Source organism: Stegostoma tigrinum, chromosome 24 (assembly GCF_030684315.1).
Source record: "Stegostoma tigrinum isolate sSteTig4 chromosome 24, sSteTig4.hap1, whole genome shotgun sequence".
In the NCBI taxonomy this organism is placed as follows: domain Eukaryota; kingdom Metazoa; phylum Chordata; class Chondrichthyes; order Orectolobiformes; family Stegostomatidae; genus Stegostoma; species Stegostoma tigrinum.
The window spans coordinates 16,495,965-16,523,737 of NC_081377.1; the positions used below are offsets into that span (position 1 = coordinate 16,495,965).

Sequence of the window (27,773 nt, forward strand, 5' to 3'; positions counted from 1 at the left end):
AATCTGAAACAGACACGTGGAACAGTCCCTCTTCTGCACCTACACAGGCCCCAAACCCCACCTCTTCCTCCGTCACATGGATGACTGTATCGGAGCCGCCTCTTGCTCCCCAGAGGAGCTCGAACAGTTCATCCACTTCACCAACATGTTCCACCCCAACCTCAAGTTCACGTGGGCTATCTCCAACACATCCCTCACCTTCCTGGACCTCTCAGTCTCCATCTCAGGCAACCAGCTTGTAAGTGATGTCCATTTCAAGCCCACCGACTCCCACAGCTACCAAGAATACACCTCCTCCCACCCACCCTCCTGCAAAAATTCCATCCCCTATTCTCAATTCCTCTGCCGCATCTGCTCCCAGGATGAGGCGTCCCACTCTCGCACATCCCAGATGTCCAAGTTCTTCAAGGACCGCAACTTCCCCCCCTACAGTGGTCCAGAACGCCCTTGACCGCGTCTCCCGCAACAAATCCCTCACATCCCGCCCCCGCCACAACCGCCCAAAGAGGATCCCCCTCGTTCAAAGCTCTCTGAAGGAGGGTCTAGGCCCGAAACATGAGCTTTTGTGCTCCTGAGATGCTGCTTGGCCTGCTGTGTGCATCCAGCTCCACACTTTTATTATCTTTAAATTGTGAGCTGGTGCCCAATTAGGCTGAGATAGCCCCATACTATTTACAAACGACCCAAGACGGGCTGTTCACCTCAAGTATAAACACTCCTCTGGTGACAGTATTAAATATCACCAATATAGAAAAGTAGTTGAGCTAAGTACTGTGCTGGATACCTTAAATGAAAACAAGTGCTGGACAAACTCAGCAAGTCTGGCAGCATCTGTGAAGAGGGAATCTGCAGACCTGCTGAGTTACTCCAGTATTTTCAGTATTTAACCTCAGTTGCCTTTGTGCCAGAACTAAAGCAACTACAAAAGACACAAGATTCACAATTTGTGGATGACTGTGGTGATGTGGTTCACACTGCAGCAGATTTGCAAATCACTCAATCTCTTCAATCTGCTCTGTATCTTTCATGTTGCGATGAAAGATTCTAGACAAATATTTTGAAATCTGGGTCAGGTCTGAGAAGGTAATTTTCTTTGATCAGGTAGAACATTCCAAACAGTGACCCAACTGCATCGATTACAAGAAAGCATGTGACCGTCAAGTGTCTAGCAGAACTCTTGAAAATGGAATGGATGAATGCTTAACTGCGATAGGGTTAGGGTTAGGTTACTGTTGAGGTTACAACAAATTGGAACAGCATAAAATTTCATTTCTGATGACATTTCAGAAGAATAAGGAGTTCAGTTCAGAAGGGGCAACAGTTTCTCCAGCAGGAGGTTCAAGCTTTTAGTTCAGGGGAATCTTCAATTAGGTGCAACGGATAAAGTTCAGGCCATCAAAATTGTGAAAGGTTCTGACCAGAGGACCTGAAAAGCAATTGTCAAACTGTCTGGGCAGTCCAAGAAAAATAAATTGCAAAGAGTCAGTTAAGTTTAAAACCTTAAAAAATTGGTAAAGGATTGAAGTTTTTCTGGAATTGAGTATTTGTAAAACTGAAGTATTGGGAAACTTGTTGAAATGATGCCTGGACATCTGTGCAAAGATTGTTCGAATGGTGTTTGTTTTTACATGTATATAAAATGTATATTCACTTCATGCATATTTACTCCATTAAAAGATTTATTGCACAAGAGAAATTTACATTCTGTGGTTAAGGAACACTTGCAAACTCATGTGAAAATGTTTTTGTGACTAACTACATTAAGCAACTGCAAAAAGTCAACATCGGATCTACCAATACAGATTTTATTCAGCATCGAACTTTTCTAGTACTGGCATTAGCTGGGATCATAATGCTTAAATATACTTGGAGAAGATATTTTTCCACTGGAAAAACTCTAAACTCCCTGTGCACAACTGATACACTTCATCTGAATCTGATTTGGATATGAAAGCTGAAATGCAGATTAAATGGATCTTCAATTGAATATGATTTGATAACAACTTAGAATTGATGTCACTCTTTAACTTGCCTGTCTACACTCTGTCCTGGCAACTGAAAGATTTCAAGTGACTTGGAAAAATTTGACAGTTTTTTTTAAAGCAGCACAAACAACTGAAAAGGAAGATAACGCATTTTCATATCAGTTAATATTCAAAGCTGCTCAATTATGATTTCTACAAATGAAGAAGTTTACTCACGTGATAAAACAGCACAGTAAACTTGAATAAACATTCTTCACTACAAAATTCTTCGATTTTCCCTCCAAACTGCTGGTTAAGTAGGCGTTTTGATGACTGCGAACAGGAACTACAAGATTTACAGTGAAGTCCCCAACGTTTTGCCAAGTCATGCTTGTAAAGAAGTTTGCAACCTACAAGTAATGCAATGAGGACAAACTTTAAAAATGAAAATTAGTATTTTACTACACAGGAAACAAGGAATTTTTTTTGTTGGAACCCCACCCTCACCTAATGTCCTTTGCATAATTCCATTCCTGTCCCTTTGCCAACTGAAGTCATACCTGTTCTGAATCAGTTTTAAGAATGTCTTTTGGCCCACATTTTGGGTCAATGCCCTGTCCAGTGTGGTACTAACCACAGCTAAAACTCCTAGACTCAGTCCTGTGTCACTACCCTCCCATCTTAGGTCTCCTATTTTAAGTACAAAGAAAATTACAGCACAGGAACAGGTCCTTCAGCCCTCCAAGCCTGCGCCAATCTAAACCTGTCGCCTATTTTCCAAGGATCTGTATCCCTCTGCTCTCTGCCCATTCATGATCTGTCTCGATATATCTTAAATGACGTGATCGTGCCTGCCTCTACCACCTCAGCTGGCAACATGTTCCATGCACCCACCACCCTCTGCATAAACAGCTTTCCATGCACATCTCCCCTAAACTTTTCCCCTCTCACCTTGAAATCCTGACCCCTAGTAATTGAGTCCCCTACATTGGGAAAAAGCTTCTTGCTATCCACCCAGTCTATACCTCTCCATACCGGACAACATCCTGGTCAACCTCCTCTGCACCCTCACCAAAGTATCCATATCCTTTTGGTAATGTGGCAACCAGAACTGTACGCAGTATTCCAAATGTGGTCGAACCAAAGTCCAATACAACTGTAAAATGACCTGCCAACTCTTGTACTCAATACCCCGCCCGATGAATGAAAGCATGACGTATGCCTTCTTGATCACTCTATCGACCTGCGTTACCACCTTCACAGTTCTATGGACCTGAACGCTCAGATCCTTCTGTGCATTAATTTTCGCCAGTGCTTTTCCATTTACCATACAGTTCGCCCTTGAATTGGATCTTCCAAAATGCATCACCTCGCATTTGTCCGGAAAGAATTCCATCTGCCATTTCTCCACCCAACTCTCCAATCTATCTATATTCTGTTACATTCTCTGACAGTTCCCTTGACTATCTGCTACTCCACCAGTCTTATTTTGGTCCGGGAAAGCTAAATGAAACTTTGATGAGCAGCAGATCACCTAATCAATGCGCATTTTCTGTCTCTCTCGGGAAAACATGCACTTCTTATTAACTTTAGTTAAAGATTCCAAATTCTTCTTTTCCGTCAGCTGGGTTCAAAATAAAGCATAGTGCATTGAGGGGGAGCTAAGTGACTCCAAGAAGAAGAAGAAGAAACATCTTCCAAGTTTGACGAGAACTTGGGAATGCTAGTAGAATAAACTAACAGCATGATCAAATAACAGTAGCTGTTAGTGTTTTGCCAAGTTTTCTGAAAGTAATTTGAAGGAATGGTGGAAAAAGTCTCAACATATACTAATTTCAAGCGATGGGGGAGAAAATCTCAACATAATCTTCTGAGGTATTTTAATCAAGGGGTATTTTGTTTTATTTGAAGGATCACATAGCTTGCTGAGGGCAGAAATTGTAAATGGAAAGTTGCAAAAATCAAGTTTGATGGACCAAACAAAACCTTTTCTTGCTCCATATATTCTAAAGTACTGCTAGTTATCATAGTGTATGCCAGGCTGTCTGCAATGCTTCCTCTAATTTTCATTTGTACAGCCTGTTTCATGCACTGCATTGTGCATTCAAGGTTGCTGCATAGCCACGCACGCTGCATCTTAAAGGGTGCTTTGGATGTGTACAGCACGTCGATGGTCTGCTGCAAGGCATTCTAGATTGCTGCACAGAAATGCAGCCTCACAGTATAGAGGGAAAAGTGGTTATGCTTGTCTCTTTCAGCTCAAATCACCTCTTAAGGCCCTATGGTGGAAGCTTGTGAAATGCCAAATTGTTGTGATTTTGTTTCAGATTTCATATTTGCTTTGTACTATCTTCATTTTTTCCCCCCCACAGGAGCAGGAAAACAAACAGGTTTTTAATAGAAATTACACAAATGTTTGTCATAAATTATTGTTTATATGACGGCTTTGATGGCTAAAAGTTTAGCTCATCCCACAAAATAACTATTTCAAAGCACACCCATTACCTTCACTACAAAATGGCTTGTCAATACTCGAAAACTTTACAGTCTCCTTAACAATCTTTTCTGACCGGCAGTATTCGCATATTGCAACCACAGAATTGATCCTTTTGTATTCATCACAACAAGATCTTCCACAGAACTGAACCATTCTACCCTGTGTAAAGAAAATTTAAAAGGTAACTGTTGACAATCTGGTTTTAAAAAAAGGATGTCCAATAAATGTATCCCAAGAATGTGTTTTACTCATACAGATCCAACAATAAAAAGTAAATGGTTTCACTTAAAATACAACTGGTTCAATTCAACTAAAAAAACTTTGTATACATTTTACATTTCAAAAGCATAGATTTCTTAACCGTAAACTGGCCAGCTCTGAATTTAAATCTTCAATTTTATGTCAAGTATCACAAGGTGTTTGGATACAATATTTAAATAATAGAATCTCAGAGTCCATTACATATTGATTGCAGGAGTCATTTGATTCATGACAGCCACAGTGGGTCTCTGAAATAGCTATTCACTGAGTTCCAAGTAATTGCTTCTGTACTACTTCAGAATGTTTCTTTAAGCTGATCCACTTGCCTTTAAAATTGCCATTTTTGATAAGGCATTCTTTGTTTACAAATGATTCTAAAAAAGTCCTTCAGTCATGAGGAAATATTTGACAATGTTTCACAGGATATTTGATAAAGGTGTCAAAATCACGAGGGATGTGATTCTGCAAAGGCCAAGTTATTCTACTAGCCTAACAGTCTAGAACGACAAGCCACCAATTTACGGTGAATGACAAAAAAACAAAATGTCTTACAAAGAAAATGTTTCTTTCTACATGAATGATTAGGGATCTGGAATGCACTGCCCAACTGTGTGCTGGTTTCAAAAAAGGTATTAAGGAATTACCTAAAGAAAAAAAATGTTTCTGTAACAGAGAAAGGGTAGGCGATAAGACTGGCTGAGTTGCAGGTTGAATGGTCTCTTCCCATGCTATAACTATTCTACAAATCTGAGTTGATTAAAATAAATCCTATTCTCTGCTTCTGTGCATTTGGTGATCTTAAATTTTATTCAGTGAACTCTGTAGTTTCCTTCCTTATCCACCTGTAATTACGAACACTGCCAGCAAAACTCATCTAAATGTTCACTGTTGACTAAAATGCAAGTATTATTCTTTTCCTAAACCAATTCTCCACTTCTTATACTGTTCCACTGATAAATTTGTACTGTTTTATCAAACTATGTCATTATCCCGTGGAACAGTTCATACAGACAGGCTGAAACAGCTTACTTTGCAAAATGAAATTGAACATGTAGATAGTTTCGAAATACTTAATATGTGGAATCTAAGTATAACAAACTTTGTTTTAACCAGCACCTTTGATAGACTGAGAAAAATTATATACCTTAAATATTGTGATTTCCAAGTTTTATACGGTAAACCAAGTATTAAAGATCAGTGTCTACCCACTGCATTATATTTGTATTATTGTCTGTTTCTTTCAAGGTCGTTTATGTCTTGAAGCTTCACTTGGTCAAGGTTTACCACAGTTATGCATACCTCTTGATTATCTGGAATATTTGATCAATCAGTTCACACCCAATCACATAGATAGCAGTTTATAAAATGTTTGCTGTATGCCAGTGGAAATGTTGGATGCAGGTACAGTTGGAAGGCTTAAACAACATTGGCTAAGTACACGAATAAGAAAGCTTTAGAGAAACACGGACCAAAGGCTTGCAGGTGGATCTAGCATAGTTTGGGAACATGGTTGGTGTAAACTGATTGGACCAAAGGGTCCGTTTCCATGCTGTATGACTATCAATTTAGTACATATGACATATTTCTGTGGATTTTGCAATTAAGGAACTGATAGAGCCTGACCTCGGGGAGACCAAAACGTGAGGACTTGAAGATCCCCAACTAAAACAGAAAATTATATCCAGTTGTTCACTAGCTTGCCGAGCCAATTGTGCCGTCATGTGCAGATGTTCTGTTACCATTCTAGGTAGTGCCATCGAGTAGCGACGTCTACTCGAAGCATTGGTGTTCTGCTCCGTTCCAAATTTATATGATCCTCTGGTGTGGTGGGTCTTGTCACTGCCTGTTTTTTTGGCGGCTGTTTGGATACTGGATCAATTTCTACGTGTTTGTTAATGGAGTCTCATGTTGAGAACCAGGCCTCCAGAAATTCCCTGGCATGTCTGATGTTCACGATTGCAATGAATATTACATTGGACAAACGGGGAGGAAACTGACAACCAGGATACATAAACACCAGCTGGCAGCAAAAAGACAACCAATATTCGCTTGTCTCGATACACACAGACAGTGAGGGCCATCAACTCGACTGTGACAAAGTGACGACAGCAAGACAACCAAACAACAGATATGAAGGGGAATTTCTGGAGGCCTGGTTCTCAACATGGGGCTCCATTAACAAACACCGAAATAGACCCCACATACAAACTGCTGCTAGAAAACAGAACCGCAAGTGACAAGACCCCCTGCACCAGAGGATCATATAAATTCAGAACAGAGCAGAACACCAACGCTTTAATTAGCGGTTGCACTGATCGTGTTGCTTAGACTGATAAAGTGTCTGCACACCACAGGACAACCGAGCAGACAGCTAACAAACAACTGCATCCGCAACCCGAACTACAAATTTTATCTATGGTTTCTATTAGGGGGTAAGTGAACAGCATTAGGGTCAAGGATATTTTTCCTCTTTAGCTAAGAGATACACAATCCAATTATCAAGCCTTTCTGCTTTGGCCGAGTTAAATAGGAACTAACTTATGTTACTCTCCACTAGGCCAATGAATTGGTCTTCAACATCCCTTGAGATTTAAGTGGCAAGAAACAAACCCTGAAGGAGAATTAGGCACATTAAAATGAGGGGTAATCTTAAAAATCCATTGCTAAGGAAACAATACTTTGAATGCTATCACCATTTTCAAGCAAGATTCGCTGTGTTCTCCAACTCAGGAGCATTGATATTGGAGAGCTCTCCCTGGAAAAATACAGAAAGTTTAAATTATCTTTCATCAGAAAATCTTACCTTGTACTCGAGCAGCTCAGGCTTAGAGGAAAACAAACGCTGACAATACTGACACTTCAGCCTGATTAGTGAACGAGCCACAGTCACTTGCTGGGATTGTGCAAGTCTCTGTAATCCAGCTGCTGCTGATGTAGTGACAGAAGTTGAAGAAACTACAGGAGCACCAGCCACTACTGAAGCGGTTGTTGGAATGTTTACTGCTAATTGGCCCTGAGATAGGGGTACAACAGCTTGAGAGCCTGGAGCAGCCTGACTGAATAATCCCTATAAGAGGAGGAGATGCAAACTAGAGTAATCAATAAATAGCTGATTTTAAATTTTAATACAGCTAATACAAACTACATTGAAGCAACTTAATTAATAATTTTCACCAGACTGAAAAAATCTTTCCTACATGCAATTTAACTGTTAAACAAAGATACTACGGCCACATGACAAGGTTGAACTTGTTGGTTCAAACAATTCATAATACTAGTAGGACATAAACACTGCATACAGCCACTGCTCTCATTCAAGTTTTCAATTATATATTTTTTTCCAAAAATGTGCTTCATTCATTAAAAATGTAAATATTCATTCGTTATTTCTCAATTCTCAAATTGGAGATTAGCAGAAGTGCAATACAGTTCAAGTGCTATGCATGCAGCACATGATGGCATACTTGAGGTGCCTCGATACAGTTCTAATTGCACATGAATTACTTGAAATAACCGTGGTGTCGAGAGATTAAAGCTGCTGCATTTTGGGAGCGACCGAAAATGGTGGGGGTGGGGATGCAAAATGCAATATTCAACAGTTCTCTTCACAAGCATACAGCATAATATACAGTTCATCAAATAGAACATTACATTATAGAGAAGATAAAATGCGTTATTGTAAAAAGCGTATTAACACAGACCAGATAAAGTTAAATCAAAAACATAAAAACAGAAATACACAGGAAGTTAACTCAGCTTTTTAAATCTGTTTAAGTATTCAAGGACATTGTAGTTGATCTGCATTTTAATTCCATCCATTTGTCCTGGCTTCATATCCTTTCATTTCCTTGGCTAGCAAAATAAAAATCAATCTCAGATTTATAATTAATTGAAAAGCTACCTACTGCTTTTTTTTTGGGGGGGGGGGGGCAGAGATCCATAAATTGACCATCCTTTGCATTTAAAAGTATTTTTAAAAATTTTCTTCTGCAAACGTTGTGCACTCCAGGCTCCCAAAGCAGAACTTATTTCTCTCTACTTACCCCAACAATTAATTTTAAAAACCTAAAAACCTCATCCACATTATTCCTTAACTTTCTATATTCTTGGAATGCAAACCTAAACTTACATAAACTCTCATCACGATCTAATCCTTGGAGCTCTCATAACATTCAATGAATTGGCCATCAAAAATAAACGCAATATGGACATAACTCTTTGTTGAGCAAACTGAACAAGCTAAAATGAACAAGATAGAAAGGATGTTGAAGTAACATCCTTTCCACTTTACTCAGACACTTGCCTTATTCCTTAACATGAACGGCAAACACCAAGAATTTTATACCCAAACATGCTATGGGACATTGTCCCAGAGGTAATAAACACAGACGGGCAATTTATCCTGTTGAGTTGAGACAAGTTGAATGGGAAATGAAAAGAATTTATTTTAAAATCATACCTGAAATGATGCAACACAGTTATAACTGCAGAAATTCCGAATACTACCATCTGACATAGCAAGGTGGTACTGTGGCGTCATCGTCACTTTACAGTAATTGCATTGAACACTAGTACCTAAGCGGACACAAGTACAAAATCATTTCATGTCCAAAAAAACATTAACTACAAAGTATCATTTCTCACCACAGCAATATAATAAAACACCAGTGAAATAAATTGGCCCAAGTCACTTTCATAAACCCAACAGCACCTTTATTCATAATGATGTGATGCAGTGTTCACATCAGAGCCTTCAGTCATGCATCATTGCAGAAAGCATTCAATAACTTATATAATTTGTCTCATTGTGTCTAATTACAGAAGACAGAAAAGGTATCCTGATCACATTATACCCTCACCAAATAGGAACATGTTCCATTTGAAAACAAGTCAGATAAATAAACCATTTCAATATAAATAATCTACAACTAGATCTGTAGTTACACAAATTCAGCCTTTTCCAACTAAAACAGATTTGTATTTTTAACCAAGCTTCATATGAAACACTAAGTGCAGGAAGTGAATCTCATCAGTAGAACATTATTTCCAACGTTTCCAAGTTCATGATAATTCTAGCCTCTGCTCTCTAATCCCTTATAATACATCTCAAGGAAGTGGCCTTGATGAAGACCAGCTCTGAAAACAGAAGAATCAAAAAACTCGTAGTTGTGCAGATGTAAAGTTTTCTTGTTCTAGTAATGTGACATTTGTTGGAATGCAAAGTGAGACAGCATCATGACACAATTACATAACTAAGTACTACAACAGGGGAAACTGACAAAACAAAAGTATTTCACTATTTGAGCCCTAAAAATTAATGGCTTCAGACAAAAAAAAAGTGTGACTTGGCCTGCCGAACAGACCTAAAGCAATCAAAGTTTCCTGATGCTTCAGTTAACATTTGAAGAAATTATACCACTACCTTGTGTAGTTACCACATGCACTCGAAATGCAGAAAGGCAGTTGACTGAGCAAAATAGTTCAGCTTTTCCAAAAGAGTTTGTATTTTCAATCATTTCAGCTGACGATCTCAGACATTTACACCAGGTGCAGGGAGTAATCTTTGAATTTTTCTGTTAAAACAGTAAGAAAGCATTTGATGTAAAACAAGAAATCAGTAGATTTTATTATTTCACAAGGCAATTATGCCTGAGAGAGTATTTCATTCCACTATCTAGAAGCTTCTTAGCCCTGAAACACAATACTAATATTGAGAAAGGCTGGCTTGTGGATGGGAAACAATACTCAAAATAGAGCGGGGGTGGGAGGTGCAGAGAGAGAACAGAAAACAAATTCCAAAACGCTCTGGAAAGTTTACTCCTGGGGAGCATCTGATCAGGGTAAAGTTACTCTACAAGCAGAGCAGAAAGGCAGCAGAAATTGCAGGAGCAGCATGCAATTGGAGCAGCGGTAAGCAGTTACAGAAGCAATTGTGAGCAGTAAGGGAGTGCCCTCCTGATGCTCCTTTGGCAATAAGAGCTGCCTTCAACTAACACTGCAAGGATGTTGTTCCGGATATCAGGAGGGGTGCTGGTGGAGATGAGAACACGTTGTGGCAGCACGGTGGCTCAGTGCTTGGCAATGCTAACTACAGCACCATGGCCCCAGGTTCAATTTAACCCTCAGATGACTGTGTGTGGAGTTTGCACATTCTCCCCGTGTCTCTGTGGGTTTCCTCCAGATAGTCCAGTTTCCTCCCACAGTCCAAAAATATGCAGGTTAAATGGACCGGCCATGCTAAATTGCCCATAGTGGTCAGGGATGCATAGATTAGGTGGGTTATAGGGGAATGGGTTTGGGGGGTTGGTGCTCCGAAGGTTGGTGTGGACTTGTTGGACCAAAGGGCATGTTTCCACACTGTAGGGATTCTATGATTGATTTCTATAAACAAGGGAAGCTATAAGGGGTAGTGGGACAAGAACAAAATGTAAAACTGAATGGAGGGTAAGGTCGCTGCAAGGTGGATAAGGGATGGATGTAATTGCAGGCGGGGTGTGGGAGAGGAAGCTGCATGGGTGGGTTGGGGGAGGAGCTGGCTGCAGAAAAAGTAGGCTATAAGAAGGATCGGCTGAATGAAGGAACATGTGAGAGCCAAGTGGGGAGAGGAGGTGGCTACACAGAAGGGGAGCAGTTGGGGAAGGAAAACAGACTGCATAAGGAACAACTTTAAATCTGTCTGAAAATTTCAGCTAATTGAAATGCAGTGGAGCTTTTACATCACTGACATCATGAATTCTTTGCAGATTAATGTTGAATTTCTAAGGTATTTACAGTCAGTAGATAAAATATTTGAAAAACAACGTATCAGATACAACTGTAATGACCAGTGTTAACAGTTAAATTTAGATCGGAGATTGAGATTCGACATTCAATAAAGAGAGATGCAGCTGCCTGGTTAAAATGTTCTAGTTTTTACGTGTGTGGCGGAAACACATTAGTTATGACCTTACCGGTATGTGGAGGGTATATTTATGGTGTTGACTTTTTGTGTTGAAGTGCATGCCAGTTGGAACAAGAACTTTTTGTCATTTATGCCAGTTGTCCTTACCAATTTCAATACTGCTGTATTAAGAAAATTAAGGTTTTCCTTGTGGTTTGAAGTTTAAAGTCTAATACAGGATTGATAATTGAGAATTCTGAAGAATTATTCCATTTCTGTGACAATCCAAAAACTCTGTGTCACCACAGGTATTGTCACAATGTGACTGCATCCCCCAATAAATGGGTCAATGAGACTGAACAAATAGCCCTCGAGGAAAAAAAAATCAAGAAGACCCCTCAAAAAAAATGATTTGACCCTGATGGAAGAGGCGTACGAGGTGCAAAACCAACTGAAAATATTTGCAATTCATTCTGTAAAAGGTGACTTTTTCCAAAAAAACACAACACGGGAAACCCAATGAACATTGCAAAAAGAAATGAATAACACAACTAGCAACAATCCTATTCTCAATTTTTATTTCTACTATTCTAAAATCACTTGATCACGTTGGAATGTGTTTTCAGTAAGGTTTTGGAGAGAATCTGTAGCTCGGGTTGTGGGCGTTGAGGTTGGTTGGCTGGCTTGTTGAGCTGGTTTGTTGTTTTGCAGACCTTTAGTTACCATACTCAGTGCATCCTCCGATGAAGCATTGGTGTGTTTCCCCGCCTGGTTTTTAACTCTGGGGTCTGCTGAGATGGACTGCGTCACTTCTGGTTTTCCTTCGTATTGGAACGTATATGGGGTCGAGTTCAATGTGTTTATTAATAGTATTCTTCGTGGAGTGCCATGCTTTCAGGAATTCTCGTGCTTGTCTCTGCCTCGCCTGTCCCAGGATTTTGTTGTTGAAGATCGAAGTTGTGGCTCTCCTCGTCCATTATCCTCGAACACTTGGAAGAGGTATTCTTCCTCTTGGCATGGTTCCGTGTTGCTACAGTGTGTTGTTGCCTTTTAGATAATGTTCATGCGCAGCTTTGTTTGTGTATGCTGGGATGGTTACTTTGAAGTTCAGTACCTGGTCTGTGGGTGTGGCTTTTTGGTGTACTTTCGTTTGCAGTTCCCCATTTGCCTTGCGCTCTACCACGACGTCCAGGAATGGACATGGGAGAGTTTAGGCCCTAAAATTATTGAACTCTATATAGAGTCCAGAGGGCTGCAGGGTCCCCAAGCCGAAAATGAGGTGTTGTTCCTCCAGCTTGCGTTGGGCTTCACTAGAACACTGCAGCAAGCCAGAGACCGAGATCTTGGCCAGGGAGGAGGGGGGTGGTGATTGTTCAGGTCTTTGCTTCAGGAGAAGCAGAGAGCCCGAAGACCCACCTGGTGGGGGATAGATATGTAAAGGGATTGCATTTCCACAGTAAAGAGGTTGTGGCTGGAGCCAGTAAACTGAAAGATTTGAAACTGGCGTACGGTGTCAGAAGAATCATGGATGTGCACGGGTAAGGATTGGGGGGGGGGGGGTGTGGAGGAGTAGATGGGTTGGGGGACTATTAGCTTGGAAGCAGATAGGGAGAGATCACTGGATGAAATGAGATCCGTAACTGTTGTGGATACAATGGTCTGATGTGCCATACTGGGGTCAAGGTCCAGGGGAAGGTAGGAAGAGGTATCGGACAGTTGGCGCGCAGCCTCTGCAAGGTAGAGGTCAGTACTCCACACAACAATAGCACCACCCTTATCAGTAGGCTTGATGACAAAGTGAAGGTTAGATCTGAATGCACTGAGTGCAGTCAGTTCTGAGGGAGATAAGTTGGATTTGTTGAGAGGGACAGTGAACTTGAGATGACTGATGTCACAGACAGTTCTCAATGAAAAGATAGAGTGCAGGTAAAAGGCTGGGGGGGAGGGGCCCAGGTGGACGGAGCGCGTTGGAGTTGGGCAAAGGGATCTGTGGGACGGACAGAGGACTCTTGTCCAAAGAAATGAGCATGGAGGCGAAGATGGCGGAAGAACAGTTCAGCGTCATGTCATGCCTGAAATTCGTTAAGGTGGGGGGGGCGCACAGAGAGATAAAGCTGAAACCTTACCTGAGTACAGAGCATTCAGCATCAAGACAGCGGAAGGATAGGGGGGATGGTGAATACCCGACAGAAGGCCAGGGGACATTGTTACCCAGCATGGTAACAAAACTTCTGCAAAACAACAAACCAGCTCGGCAAGCCAACCAACCTCAATACAGTTTCAGGGCTCCATTATCTCACCCAAGTAGACATTCTGGTGGCATGAGGTTAAACAGCGTAGGCTATCTATTGCAATTATGCCTCTCAGTCAAGTACAATTCTACCATTGTCTTATCAGTTTAGTTAAGTCAATTAGGAGGAGAAATTTTGGATTAATTTCCCACTTTCTCCTCCACTGCCATTATAAATAGCTGGGACCTTGCACAGATTGCATTCAAATCTAGTACCCTGCTGGTTTATATAATCCTACCCCGGACAATGCATGGTGACAAACTGGCTATTGGACTCATTATCTATCAACATGTGCATATGGTTAACCATATAGATGCCTTGTGTCTGCAGTGCAGATATTTCATAAATTACAACTGTGTAGAGTTTAGGGAGATAAAGAAACAGAAAACTATAAAGATTACACATTGCACCAGGGTTTGCAATTATGTGTGAATATCAGAAAACGTTTCAGAGGAGTTTTAGAATTGTCGAAGTGTCCCAACAACATTTGCTCCTCAACCAAAACAATCAGTAGCTTCATCAGTTAGTTTTCTAATTTTACATATATGGGTTCTTGATCTCTGCAAAATTTCTGCAGCATTTGTCTACCTTCCAGCAGTGACTACACTGCAATTAAGTGATCAGGTGCAGGGCATTTTGAAATGTCAGGAGGACTTGCCAGGACTGTATAAATACAAGTTCACAACATATACTGAAAGAATTATGCTGATGTATATATCAGGTTTGTCATTATGACATCAATTTATTCTCAATTATCCACATACAGTCCATTTCACTGTTCAGCTGCTATTTAGGAGCCTTTTCTATGAGTGCAGTTTTCAAAGGTCACAACTTGAATCTCAAACATCAGCTCGATCTTTGGTTTCCATGTCTATGGCTATCTATTGGTTTTTTACATATTAATGTATCCTTTATCAGACACAACAGTCTTGAATGAGAATAACTGAAGAATGCCAGATGATCATGTTGGAATTGAGTAATCATATACAAGTCGGGTCTGGAAAAAGCAGACAAATAGTTCACTACACATATTAGTGGTGCTTTAGCAGCACAATTTAAGGAATGTTTAGCATACCATTGCACTACTTCAGTTCATCTATCCATTTTTTTTTTCAAAAGTTTGCAGTAACAATGGATAGACTCAAGATATTAGATTAATAAGTATTCATTTTAGAGCCCTGAAATGGGAGTACTCCTGGAGGTGACAAGGAAAAAAGGAATAGGTTTATAGCAAGTGAACTTGTATGAAAGGAACACCTACATGGCATCATGATCATGTTAAGGAACATGCAATAAAGCATTTCATTCTTGTATTGTTGGCTTAAAACGTAACAAACCTGTTTATATGAAGACAAACAGGGTGAACCACAGAATTTCTTACACTGCCCTTCGGTCTGAAGCATGTGACATTGCGCAGACCCACTGTAACAATAAGCGCCACAGTTGTCACAGCAATTCATAGTGAGATTGTTGGCCATTCGAAACTTAGAGAAACATATATCACTGCAAAGTTGGTGTACAACATTCTGGTAGTTCACTTCATGGCGGACCTGAAATAAAGAATAAAATCTTATGATGCCTTGCATACAGTTAAGACTATAGTGATGGAACATGTGACGCAGTCAACTGCCCAAAAGAGTTCAAACTCCTCTGGTAGCATCATGTGTCAGAGGTAAGGCTCCGCATGGAGCAATTACAGATTATTATAAGACAGCAATGGCCAGCTCAGCCAGACTTTTTTTTGGTTGAAATAAAGTGAATGTGTCTTGTGTGCCATATATTGGCAGGATACCCGATACAGATGGCAACATATTATAGGAGCTACAGGAGATTCTGAACTAACACAAGTTGGTTGACCACATAATTTGTGACAAGTATAAGTGATGGATAAAAACAATTCTAAGTCAGACAAAAAATATGCCAAATGGGTCTTCATGACTTTATCCATATATAGCATATTTAAGGTAAGGAAGCAAAACTGAACCGCTACAAAGATGGAACTTACATCAAATTAGGATTGGGAAATCAATGTGTTTCTCGTAATCACAGTTCCATTATGGTGCCCCTCAATTTAAATTCATTGTTAAAAACTGTGACATTTCTTCACGTGTCCCCTCGGAAAGTAGCGGAATTATTTTTCCCCCAAATTAAGCCTTTATAATTGTTCTCTATACTTACAACACAACAATGCCTTGACAGCTCAAAGTACACAATAGCTATTGTGGGGAACAAGTTACCATGAAATAGGGGTGGATGATGCCAAAAGATATGAATAGCTCGTAAACTTACAACAGACACTTTCTGACAAATGCTGCATTTGGTAGTGATATTATTTGTCGTTGAAGCAGTCTTTCTTTTCATCTCAAATAAGCAGTTATGGTTACAGAATTCCTTGTACGGACCCCTGCCATCAATCTGACCCATTACTAGATCTTTTAAGTTTGTGATTTCCCTGGAAAAAAATTGCATGTTTTTAAAAAATTCAGCAATTACCTAACAAAAACATATTCATGCAAATCAATGATGCTGCTTTTCCCAAATGATTAAAACAAAATGTTGAAATGGTATTTTTATCCAGCATGCAAGCCTCAAAATTATTTCTTCTACCACACTACACGCTCTAGTGTGCGCATTTTCAAAATCATGCAAGTAAGGTAGTCAACATACAGAGTACATCACATAATACTGGGTGAGATACTCCACAAATGTGATTTACATATCAGGTAGAGATTTCCACTTGGTTGGTACAATTTTTTGTACTTCTCCAAGTTTCCATCCTTTTGGGTGAGAGGAGGGAAAAGTCCGTAGGTGCTAACAATGTGAGCTAAGCAGTGCAATTTAAATGTTGTGGGTTAAGAATTCTCTCATACCATAGGCAACAAGCTTCAATGCTAAGTCAAAGGTGGAATTTAACTTGGATCGTAGTCGGACACTTGACTGCTAAAGGACTTTGTCAACATATAGTCTATTTAACATCTTGATGTAAGAGAACACTTTGTTGAACTACTCTGAAATGCAATATTACTGCAATTGCTCTTAAAGCCAGTAACTTTGAAAAACAAAACACTCCTTACAATACCAATGGAAAGAACACCACTGTGCAAGCTTGAACATTTAAAAACTTTTATTCCAAAAAGCCAAACTAAAATCAACATTGTTCAAGAATTAAATTAATAGGTGAAGGGTATTTCAAACAGAAACATGAATTTTGCTTTTAAGTCAACATAAAGGTACACCTGACAGTATTATAAGCACTCACATCTTCCCACAGAAATAACAGGCCTCTCATAATCTCAGCTTTTCCACCTTGTGCTTCATTTTGGAGGATTTCTCATGCCGTCCAATTGTTTTGATACATGTTAAATTCACTAGCAACTCTATTCTATTGGAGCACCCACTACCACTGACAAGATAACCATCTACAAACGTCCACTCAGTCAATTCATAACGGCCCTGATGAAAAAAAATTTCATGAGGCTCTCTTCTCTAACCTTTTGAACAGTCTGGTGGGGTCCAGCAGCACTTCAACAGCAGCAGCAATGCGTACTGATTACTTCCTCCATTTTCCGGTCTTGAGTGTTCTTTTCTTTACAACTGTATAACTCACCGAGAGTCTCTGCTAGGTTCTCAAAAACCTGTGTCAATACCAGGATCCATTCAAAGGCTACCAAACAGAAAAACGGTTCTCCGAAGACAACCTTGCTTGGATTTCTCTTTCCATCACTCCCCAGTTTTCTGAACTGCCAAACAATTAGACAGGTTGATCCATCCTCCATATTTTCTACATAGTGTTTGTTTCTTTGCTATGCTCTTTTCAGCATGTGGGTCATCAAAATTTTACTGGCAATATTATGTCTGAGAAGGCTGAACACAACTATGGTCACACTGAACTTGAGAGATCTTCAATCATAGTATCTCAAAGAACCATGGGTACCTCAGACTTATACATTTTGATTCTGTGGCCATCAGGATGCTTATTTTTTTGATTCCTTAAACCACTGGATAACCTAGCAGTGAACTGTAATTTGACTAAACAAAATTAATTTTGTTCCGTAGAATGTAAAATAAAGGCACCATGGCTCAAAGGAGACATAATGAAGACAAAATAACATTGGATTTATTCAGGTAGCATGAGGAGAAAAATCACTCAAAAGGAAACTACAACAGCAATAAAAGTCAAAATGTACGTGCTGTACATTACAAATATGTTTGAAAGTAGTTGAATGGTCTCATAGAAGACGTGGTAAAAAGAGATGATCAAAAATAAAATTGAAATTAATTATGACTTTGTGACATGGATTGAGAATTAGAAAATATTTCAGAGATAAAGGGTGCACTTTCTGAATGACAGGAGACAAATGGTGTTCCTCAGATTTGCCCTGTACACACATGACTTGGATGAACGAATACAGTAGTGCCATATACTCATTTTCAGTTAACACAAGTAGTGGCCAAAATGTGCAGAACCCACTGAAGTGGATGATGACTGATGCCAAGCAGGGACCTGTGGACGAGGGACAGAGGTATCAATATTCATTAATTACTAAAGTCTACTGCATAGATACAAAAACAAAAAATGGCAAAAGAATGCAGAACTTTAGGTCAATGAAGCTGGAATAGACAAGTTATTAAGTGAGGCTTCAGTTGTACAAAGCCCTCTGGTCAGAACCCACTTGGAGTAGTGTCCAAATTTGGAGACACACACCTCAGCAATTATTTTGTCCTGAGAAAGCATGCAACATATCTTAACCAGAAAGGCACTGAGTCCTCCAGACTAAAGTTGCAGTTGCAGACACAAGTTTTTAACACTTCTGAGTTGAGCAGATCTAAACGAGATCTTTAAAATGACTGCAGTCAGTTAGTACAGGCAAACAGCTTCCTGTGGGAAATCCAGAACAAGGGGATTAAAATTACAGCAACCACAGTTAGGAGTGAAATTAGGAAGCACTTTATAAGACAAAGGATAGCAGAAAAACAGAACTTTCTCCAGAAAGGCTGCGGCTGTTGGCCACAGATTTCGAAGACTGAGATCCAAAGAATACTACCGACAGCAACCGCTACTCATTTTTTTTTAAAAACTGACGGCATTGGTCAATCAGATCCGCAGCAAAAGCAATTTTTTTAAAATCTAGAACCTACTTCATGAGTTTTGTTTTATTTCAGGTCACAGGAAAGGCATTAGTTTTTAAAAAACTGTATTGTCACATCTGACAATAATGAGGAAGCAAAATATATTTTCAGGCTTAAACGATAACCATGAACAAGAGGATCCTCTTGTGCTCCTCCCTGCAGGATCCAGTTACAAATTTTTTCAGCTCCCTTTACTGATTAAGGCACATTATTGTATAAGTGATGGCAGAAGTCTTATAAAAATCACGTAATTAGAGCTTCAGGAAGAAGCTTTTCTTCCAAGAACAAGTTATGACTGCAAGTAGTCTACAAGGCAAAAAACATTAGGCAAAGACATGTCCGTGGCAGCCTGACACAAGTCTCCTAATGACCTTTCTCTTCTGAGGCAAAAGCCCCTCATCCCCAGGATAACACAGATGTAAATGAGTTATGAAGAAGAATCATTATAGCTCAAAACATTAACTGTTTCTCTCTCCAAAGATGCTGCCAGATCTGCTGAGTTTCTCCAGCACTTTCTGCTCTTAAGACAGATGGTGACATTCGCCTTGAGTAAAGATGGTTCTGAATGAGCATAACAGCATAGCACGCAAGAGTGTAATATATGAGTACTCAAATGTATTCAATAGGATAAAGTAAACCCACAATAGTTCGAGATGTATTAAGGCTGTGAAAAAACAGGACCAAGGCCAGAGTTTTAAAAGTAACTTTAGGACAGGTTGCAGAAAGTATTTCTTTACATAAACACACTACAGCAAAGGTGATCGACAGCTCAAATGAACTTGCATGACTGCCAACTGAGTCCAGGAAACTGGCTTCATTCAAGTAGTAATGAAAACACATCAATGCACAGGCGTAATCAAAAAGAACTGAAAATCTGTTAGAACCAGAGTACACAATTTCATGGAAACTGCCAAATCAACATCGCCAGAAAAGTATAATTTTATGACATGGATCCAAATAAAAAGCATCTCTCTCAAATCAGGCACATGGTTGTAAAGACATTATAACCAAAATTATTTTCTCCATACTTGTTAATAATAAAACCTTTCAGGAAATAAACAACTATGGCTTTGCAAAATGAAGGAGAAACAAGTACAGCCAACCTTCTCAGTGGTCAAAGAAATAAAAGATTTGCATTTCTTTCATTTGTACTTAAGGCCGATTAAACTGTTCCTGATTTACTGCATCCGCAGTTCTTTTGGTTTTTAAATGCTTTTGGAGCTTGCTGTTATACGATAGGAGACAACACAGCAAATTTGCTCACAGCAAGCTCCTTCAAACAGCTTCAAGTAAACTGTGTTTCTGATGTCAGTTGTGGGAAAGAAAAAGGGAACAAAGAAGTGGCACTTCCAATAATACAGTATCTGTCATTTAAATACTGGAATCTAAGACTACATTTTATGCTCAAGCCCCTCAGCAATTCTTCAATCCACAATCTTTGGGCTTGGAAATACAAATGAGCAATGGCCTACAGCACATTTTTGCACTGCTATTTGATTCATGCAGCACAACTACTTCAAAAAGAATGTTCAAACTTAGGCCTACACAGAATGAAACATGATATTTCAAGTTGAGTTCATTTTAAATGCATACTAACTTAATTAAACTAATTTTCATTGGCCATAAAAAAAGGTTTGAGCTGGAGTCAAATTACATTTTTCTAATCCACAATTCTCTTTGACCTTCTGACATGTCATTTCCAATAAATCACTTGATAAAGCCTCCAACTCAAAAGTCCTATCAGTTCAATAACTCAGTTTCTCATAGTCCATGTATTTATATCCTTTTGTATATAAAATATATACTCCTAACACTTGGATGCAAGTTCAAACAATTCTTGTCTGTAAAACTGCCCATAAGAAATCAATTAGTCCCTCTTGAAAATCAAATTACTTATTCAGGATACAAAATCTATTTGTGACTTGAATACAGAACTTCCAATTAGTTTATACATTGCTCATCAAGATTGTAAATACAAAGTTACTCGATTGTCCATTTGGCCAGGGCAGTGGCTGAGTTTAATATAACCTCATTTCCAAAAGAAAAGGCAGATTAAGGTATAAATGGATAATTCAGGGTAATTGGAAAGTGCTAGCCTAACTGAGCATTCACATGCAATTTAACAAAGGTAAATACTTTAAATCTTCAAGGTTATCATTCCTACAAAACAAATGTTATTTCCATTGGTTAAGTTTTACTTGTTGGATCAGGTTTTACAGCAATTGCTGTACTCCCCAAAATAGTAGCACTAGTTACTCAATAGAAATAGGAAGCATAGCTGCTCATTTTCACAGGTTAGCGATGATTAAATATGTAAATTTTAAGGGAAGACCTCTGGTGTGCATCTCAGAATTGACAATTTAATAAAATACTATTAGATTAAAGCGAGGTCATACTTGTTGCAGAGATAGCAGGATTTTTTCGGAGGAGGGAGAAGTCTTGGTGTTGATGCTGAGAGTCCAGTAAGGCAGAGGGTAGAACAGAACAGCTGGGTTGAACCTTTCCTCTGATAGGCAGTCTGTCCCTTCTTTAAAATCTTCTTACATCCTGAACAAGTGACCCGCACACTCATAGGAGCTGAAGCTGTCTGCCCACTGCCACCTGCAGGTGACTTTGCTGTGTTGAGAGCATTTGACGTATTTTGCTGTACCAATTGGGATACTGCAATACAATAAAACAAATAAGCAAAAAGTAAATATAAATTTACAACTGCCATGTGTTGTGCCTTTATGTGTTCTGCTCCTCTTGATGAGCACACAAACACTTCCCTTTCAACTTATCTCCCCTAGCTCTACACACATTATGTGCCTCCACTGATGCTTCTCAAAGTAGGACAATCATGATATTTGATCCTGGTATAACAAAGGCAAAAACATGCAGAGCTGTCACACGTGCCAATAACACTATTACCAATTATTGGGAAAAACAGTGCCAACAGCTAAATACTTGTGAATAACTCTGACGACTGCACCAAGTCAAGTGCTCAAGAACAGAACAAATCCTGTGGAAGCCACCTGACAAAATGCTTTGATTCACATGAGAACATGGTCACTAATCTGTCCTTAGTTTCAAATGTTAGTGGCCTTGCAATGTGAACAAACTTAAGTAATTAGTATCTGAAAAAGGAAGATATCAAAGACTTTGAGGAAGCATTTGTGATGATTTAATGTGTGAATCTGGTGAACTGTTAAGGTGGTTGAGTTTTCGGTCAGTCCGGAGCGGCAGTACAAATTCCGTAATTGGCTTCAATCTTTTTTAGCCCAAGAGGAAAAATTTCTCCTCGTCGCCATCTAGAGATGCCTGTTGAATTGCGCATCTCTATTCCACATTAGAAGAAAATAGATTTTGCCCAGTTTTGATGTTCCCACTGCCAGAAGTCCCACTAATCTCACTGCCAAACTCAGCAAGGCAACCAACACCTATGAAACCACAATCCAGCCAGGAGGGAAGAGAGTGAAATCAGAAAGGAAAGGGACATAAATATTTTGCAGCTATTTCTATTTAAATAAAACTCCTTTCAAGTGAAAATTTGTACCAATGGAGGTAACAGTGTAGAATTATTAATTGAAAGTAGCAGCACATTCAAAACTTAGGTTATAGTAAAATCAACCACAAATCTCAGTGCTTTCTAATAGACTATGTTAGATAACTGCAAAATATTCAAAAGCACCTGATGTAAACTTATGTTACAAAATGTATTCCTTCACTGCATAAGAGATGGGAACATTTCAATCAACAGAATATAGTGATTATCTCAGTGTCAGCAGACTCATGCTTGATCAGCAATCTTCAATATTGTTTCACCATGCTTTGAAGACAGAAAGTGATCTATGTGCGTCATCATTCTCCTACACCCCAATCAATTAGGATTGAGTTCTGTTGTTTACATTTAGGATTGAAAGTACTCAGAACGGCAAATATGCACCAACTGTGAACCTTGAAAGTAAAAATATCATCCGTAATCACTCGTACTGAATCTCGACCGAATAGTTGAGAAATGACAATAACAAAAGTGGTGTCCATGAATACTCAAGCAAGTGTTGATTGTTTAAAGTGAGCAACATTCAATTTCACTGTCAGCATAGCTCTTAGCTCATGTTTAAAAGCAAGATTCAAATCTATCACTGTAGCTAGGCAGTGCACAGGGAAACCTAAATACAAATAAATAATAGAAACAAAATATTAGCAAAATTCCCTTTCACAGGAAGCATGAATTTTCAAACATTTATGTTTAGTCAATCTTTTGGCTTTATAATTAAATAGCAATTCACAGGAACAGAATCTGCAGTTTGAATGCACAACACTTCCATTGTGGAATTTTGCTAGAAATGCCTGAATACAACAGCTTCCAAACTGAAAACATTGTGGATGGTAGAAAAGTGAAAGAGAAGCAGAAAGTGATGGAAATACTCAGCAGATATGGCAGTATAAATGGGGTGAGGGGGAGTTGTCATTTCAGGTCAATGGTCTTTCATCAGAACTCAGAAATCTACTAATTTATAAGAAAGCTGAAAGTAGGGTGACAAACAGAAGAGAATTTCTGCAACAGGGTAGAAGATAGGAAATATTAAATGATGAAAGAGTTCATGGTGCAAACTCCAAGTGAGTGGTAAGAGGAAACTACTCACATATCTTGAGGACATGTGACTGATAAAATCATAAAGAGTTGCCATCTGGAAGCAAAAAAGGGAGAGAGAGATGCAGCGCGGGCGGGGGAACAAATTGAGCAAAGGAAACAAAATAGGTTCAAAGAAAAAAGAAAGAAAATGCATGCAAAAGGTATTGAACTCAAAATTTAACAGTTTCTTTCTCCATTGATGCTGCCAGAGCTGGAGTACTTCCAGAATTTTGCACTTTTACAACATAATCCAGTTAATGATTGATTTGGCCTGCAAACTTCAGTCTTTCATCTTTGATGTCCTGCTCAGAATGTTAGCACTTCTATTTTATTTCATTCACTGCTGTTAGCTCAACTCTGGCTCTCTGAATGGAGCATTGATCAGTTTTCGCCATTACTTCCCAGCTGTGTAGATACATGCCAGAATGCTGGGCTAAGGCAAAAACATGGCAAGATATAAACCACAGGCAAAGACATTCTTCTTTAAGTCTATGATTCTGAGCTAGGTATTGGAGAGAAACGGAGCAACCATCTAAAGAACAACTGGTGCTCAGATTTTAAAAGTTAGTCATTATTGAATAACAATGTTTCAACAATAAAACTGACTCCTAAAGATTAGTAACACCACAACTGTACTATCTACCACCAAACTGATCTGTGCAAATGGGCTGTACTATATATCCTTAATATAAGTAGCAGATAGGTTTTGGTGACCTCACCCTAAACAGACGAGCACTATGTGTAACTAACAGCAAATCTAGACATGTTAAGTAGAAAATGCAATAGGGTAATAGGACAAGATTCTTTCTAAACCTTCAGTATAGAAATGGCCAGTAATCCTAATATGATTGCAATGAAGACAAATTCAACTAGCAATTCATCATTAATAATGATTATCCAAAATACTGATGGTTTTAAAGAAAATGCAGTAATAAGACAAAGCATTTGAATTTCAATTCAGAGGGCAAACTACTATTTATGTATATCTGCACAACACTGGAGTGCAGCTGATGGAAATGTATTTCAATCCTTCAGCCCTGTGATATTTAAAAGTAAACTAACTCTCCATTCCTACTATTCATTCTTGCTAAGTTCCCAAGGCTGCTGTTTTACGCAGAATTGTTAAGTATGAGAAAGAGCAAAAATTTTTATAATTCTCACCTCTGCTCAAATACAGGCCAATTTAGTGTAGCTTCATTCAAATTATACAGCACAATGCACAAATATATTCATGCTTTTTAGATACCTCCATCCATGGAGAACATCGTTAGTCCCTAGGTCAGCAACAACATTGTACAATGCTTACCAAGTGGACTACCACTCACGGAAAACACTGCACTGATTCGGATATCAGACTCCTGAGACTTGGAATGTTGGCCATATCCCTGAAATTTAAAAAAAAAACTTTTGCTTTTACACTTGCACAGACAGAAACTATTAGTCCTGCATTTGGTTTACTGTAGCACTTTTGAGATTACTGCAAAATGATAACCATGAAGTATGTCACTTTTAGGAGATACTGTAGTTCACCAACATATCATTCCACAGATGAGTAAAAAGGGAAATTTGGAAAAAATGGGTTTATTTTACAACATTCTTGCCTTTGGCTCCAACCCCAGGCTTGAACATACAACCTCAGCAGTACTATACAGAGGAATTATGGAAGTGGCATCCTTCAAAAAGATGTTAAAACTAACAGAAAAGCAGAATACTGCAAATCCTGGAAAACCAAAAAAAATTGAAAGGGCTGATCCATTCTGATCAACCTTAAATGCTGGCTCAGCTTCTCTCTCCAATGGATGCTGCTTGGCCTGCTGGAAGTTTCCAGCGTATTGTTTATGGTAATTTAGTGCCCTGCTGAAGCAGTCAGGTGAATCTTGAAGATCCAAGGACACTATCTGGAAAAGGGCCCACACATCATTTATGTCCGAGCAAATTAGGAGCTTTCTCGTTCTCATTGGTCTAGTGGGAACAATGCAGTAAGCAAAATACCCACTTCACAACATTGCACTGCATTTAACACACACTTTACAGATTTCTCAAACACATAATTCTGTCATATGAATTAATTCCAACAGACTTCAGCATGTTCTGTACAGTGAAGTCTTGGACTCGGTCCTGTCACTGGGAAATCATTGTTGTTAAGGCTTAATATGACCAATCACAAAGAAGCACATCTTTTGCAAATGATCAATCAGATAAGCTGGATTAGTACAGCATTAACTGACGTCAATGCAGCAACTTGCGCAGTAGAATTACTTTAGTGTCACTGGTTTCATAAGGGGGTGAAAAGAAAACAATAAAAAATATAAACAAATGCAGGACCTGCAAGGTGGATAAGCAAAGAGACCACAGCAGAATGACGCAGGAATCCATTCAAGTGGGGCAGTTAGTAGGGCTGGGGTGGCAGTATCAGACAGTACAGTAAGGGAGACAACAGTTATTGGCAACCAAAAGCAAAAATCTAAAAGTCTGTGTTGCCTGCCCTGCAGCAGGATTCAGAATACATGCTCTGGGTTGCAAAGAAACTTGCAATGGGGTAGGGGGGTATCCAGCTGTCATAGTCCATACAAGTACCAATGGCATAGACAGGGCCAGGAAAGAGGTTCTGTTTCAGGGCTACAAGCAATGGAAAACCAAATTAAAAGGCATATGTCAAAGGTGTCCGGTTATTACTTGAAGCAAAAGATTGTGCTCGGGTAAATTAGGGAGTTGAATGCCTGGGCCAAAGCTTGGTATAGAAGAAATAGGTTTTCACTAAGTTCATAGGGCACTGAAAATGAAGAAAACAGAAGCTGTACTGCTGTAACTTGTAAACTAGACAAAGGGAAACCAGTAGATGCATTATACTATGATTTCCAAAAGGCATTAAATAAATGCCATGCATCAGGTTAACTGGCAAGGAAAGGGCTCATGTACAGTTCTAATATGGAAAAAGGTTTGGTCAATGGGCAAGTAGTAGGCATGCAGGCAGCATTCATAATAAATTGGCTCAATTATCTGAAATAAAAAGATGGATAATCACACAGCCATTAGAAACACAGATGGAAGATGACAAAGCTGGAACCTTTCAACAGTACATGACATCTCAGAACGACAAGAAGCTAGGACAAAGTTGTGCCACAGCTCTGACAGTACGATATTGTTATAATAGTGAGGTGACTCTAATTCTAAAGGTCAAATAGAGAATCAGTTTGGGTAGAGTTAAGACAGAGCAAGTAGAAGTAGTCACTTGTGGGAGTAGTTTATAGGCTTCCCAACAGTAACTACACTACAGGACAGGATATATGGGAAGAATGAATATGGGCTTGTAAAAATGTTTTGGCAACAACCATGGGTGACTTTAGTCTATCTATATGTGGGCTGAACAGATTGGCAAAGGTAGACTGGAAACTGAGTTGATAGCATGTTTTCAGGAGAATTTCTCACAGCAACATATTCAAGATACGATAAGTGACCAGGTTATTCAAGACCTGATAAGGCGTAGCAAGATGAATTAATTAAAACCCTCAAGATGTAAGCATCTATTACAACATAATTGGATTTCACATTCAGTTTGAGAGAGAAAGTTGTGGGTCTAATGCTAGTGCCTTGAAGTTAAATCAAGGCAAGTATCAGGCTTAGAAAACAGAGCGAGCTAAAGTGAACCAGAAAATTCACTTAAGGGATAGGTCAGAACAGTCGTTGTGAAAGACAGTGAAGGCATATTTCATAATACACAACAAAAATACATTCCAGTAAGACAGACAGGCTCCGGGAGAAGGATGCATTATTCATGGAAAACCAAGAAAGGTTACACATGGTATCAAAGTGAAAGAAAAGGCTTATTATTCTGCAAAGATTAGTGGCAGTTCAAGACTAGATGGAATACAGAACACAGCAAAGAATGACTATAAGAATAATGAGGGAGAAATTAGATTATGAGAGAGCACTAATTAGAAAAAAAAAGAATTTACACAGGTACTTAAAACGGAAAAGACTAACCACAGTGCTCACTGATTCTCTACAGTCTGCTGGCAATCTAATAATAGGAAATTTTAAAAAAAACAGCAGATGCACTTATGATATATTCAGTGTGTCTTCACTGTAGAAGAAACAAAATACCCCAGAAGTACTTGTAAATCAAGAGATG

The 27,773-nt window shown here is 39.1% G+C and overlaps 1 protein-coding gene across 7 annotated transcripts in view; it reads right to left on the minus strand.

Annotated features, from left to right (window-relative positions):
• The window catches only part of LOC125464971 (zinc finger MYM-type protein 4-like), a 194,792-nt gene that overhangs the window by 34,387 nt on the left and 132,632 nt on the right, over positions 1 to 27,773 (minus strand). For 6 of the 7 annotated variants that reach the window (XM_048557957.1, XM_048557956.1, XM_048557952.1 and 3 more), the window contains 9 exons: positions 24,948 to 25,026; positions 21,420 to 21,684; positions 16,183 to 16,345; positions 15,231 to 15,443; positions 10,142 to 10,295; positions 9,182 to 9,297; positions 7,526 to 7,789; positions 4,470 to 4,620; positions 2,202 to 2,374 (listed from right to left, as the gene is read on the minus strand). In XM_048557957.1, the coding sequence (XP_048413914.1) occupies positions 2,202 to 2,374; positions 4,470 to 4,620; positions 7,526 to 7,789; positions 9,182 to 9,297; positions 10,142 to 10,295; positions 15,231 to 15,443; positions 16,183 to 16,345; positions 21,420 to 21,684; positions 24,948 to 25,026 (1,578 nt within the window). The remainder of the gene's footprint in view (positions 1 to 2,201; positions 2,375 to 4,469; positions 4,621 to 7,525; positions 7,790 to 9,181; positions 9,298 to 10,141; positions 10,296 to 15,230; positions 15,444 to 16,182; positions 16,346 to 21,419; positions 21,685 to 24,947; positions 25,027 to 27,773) is intronic. The other variant, XM_048557955.1, reaches the window with a different exon arrangement.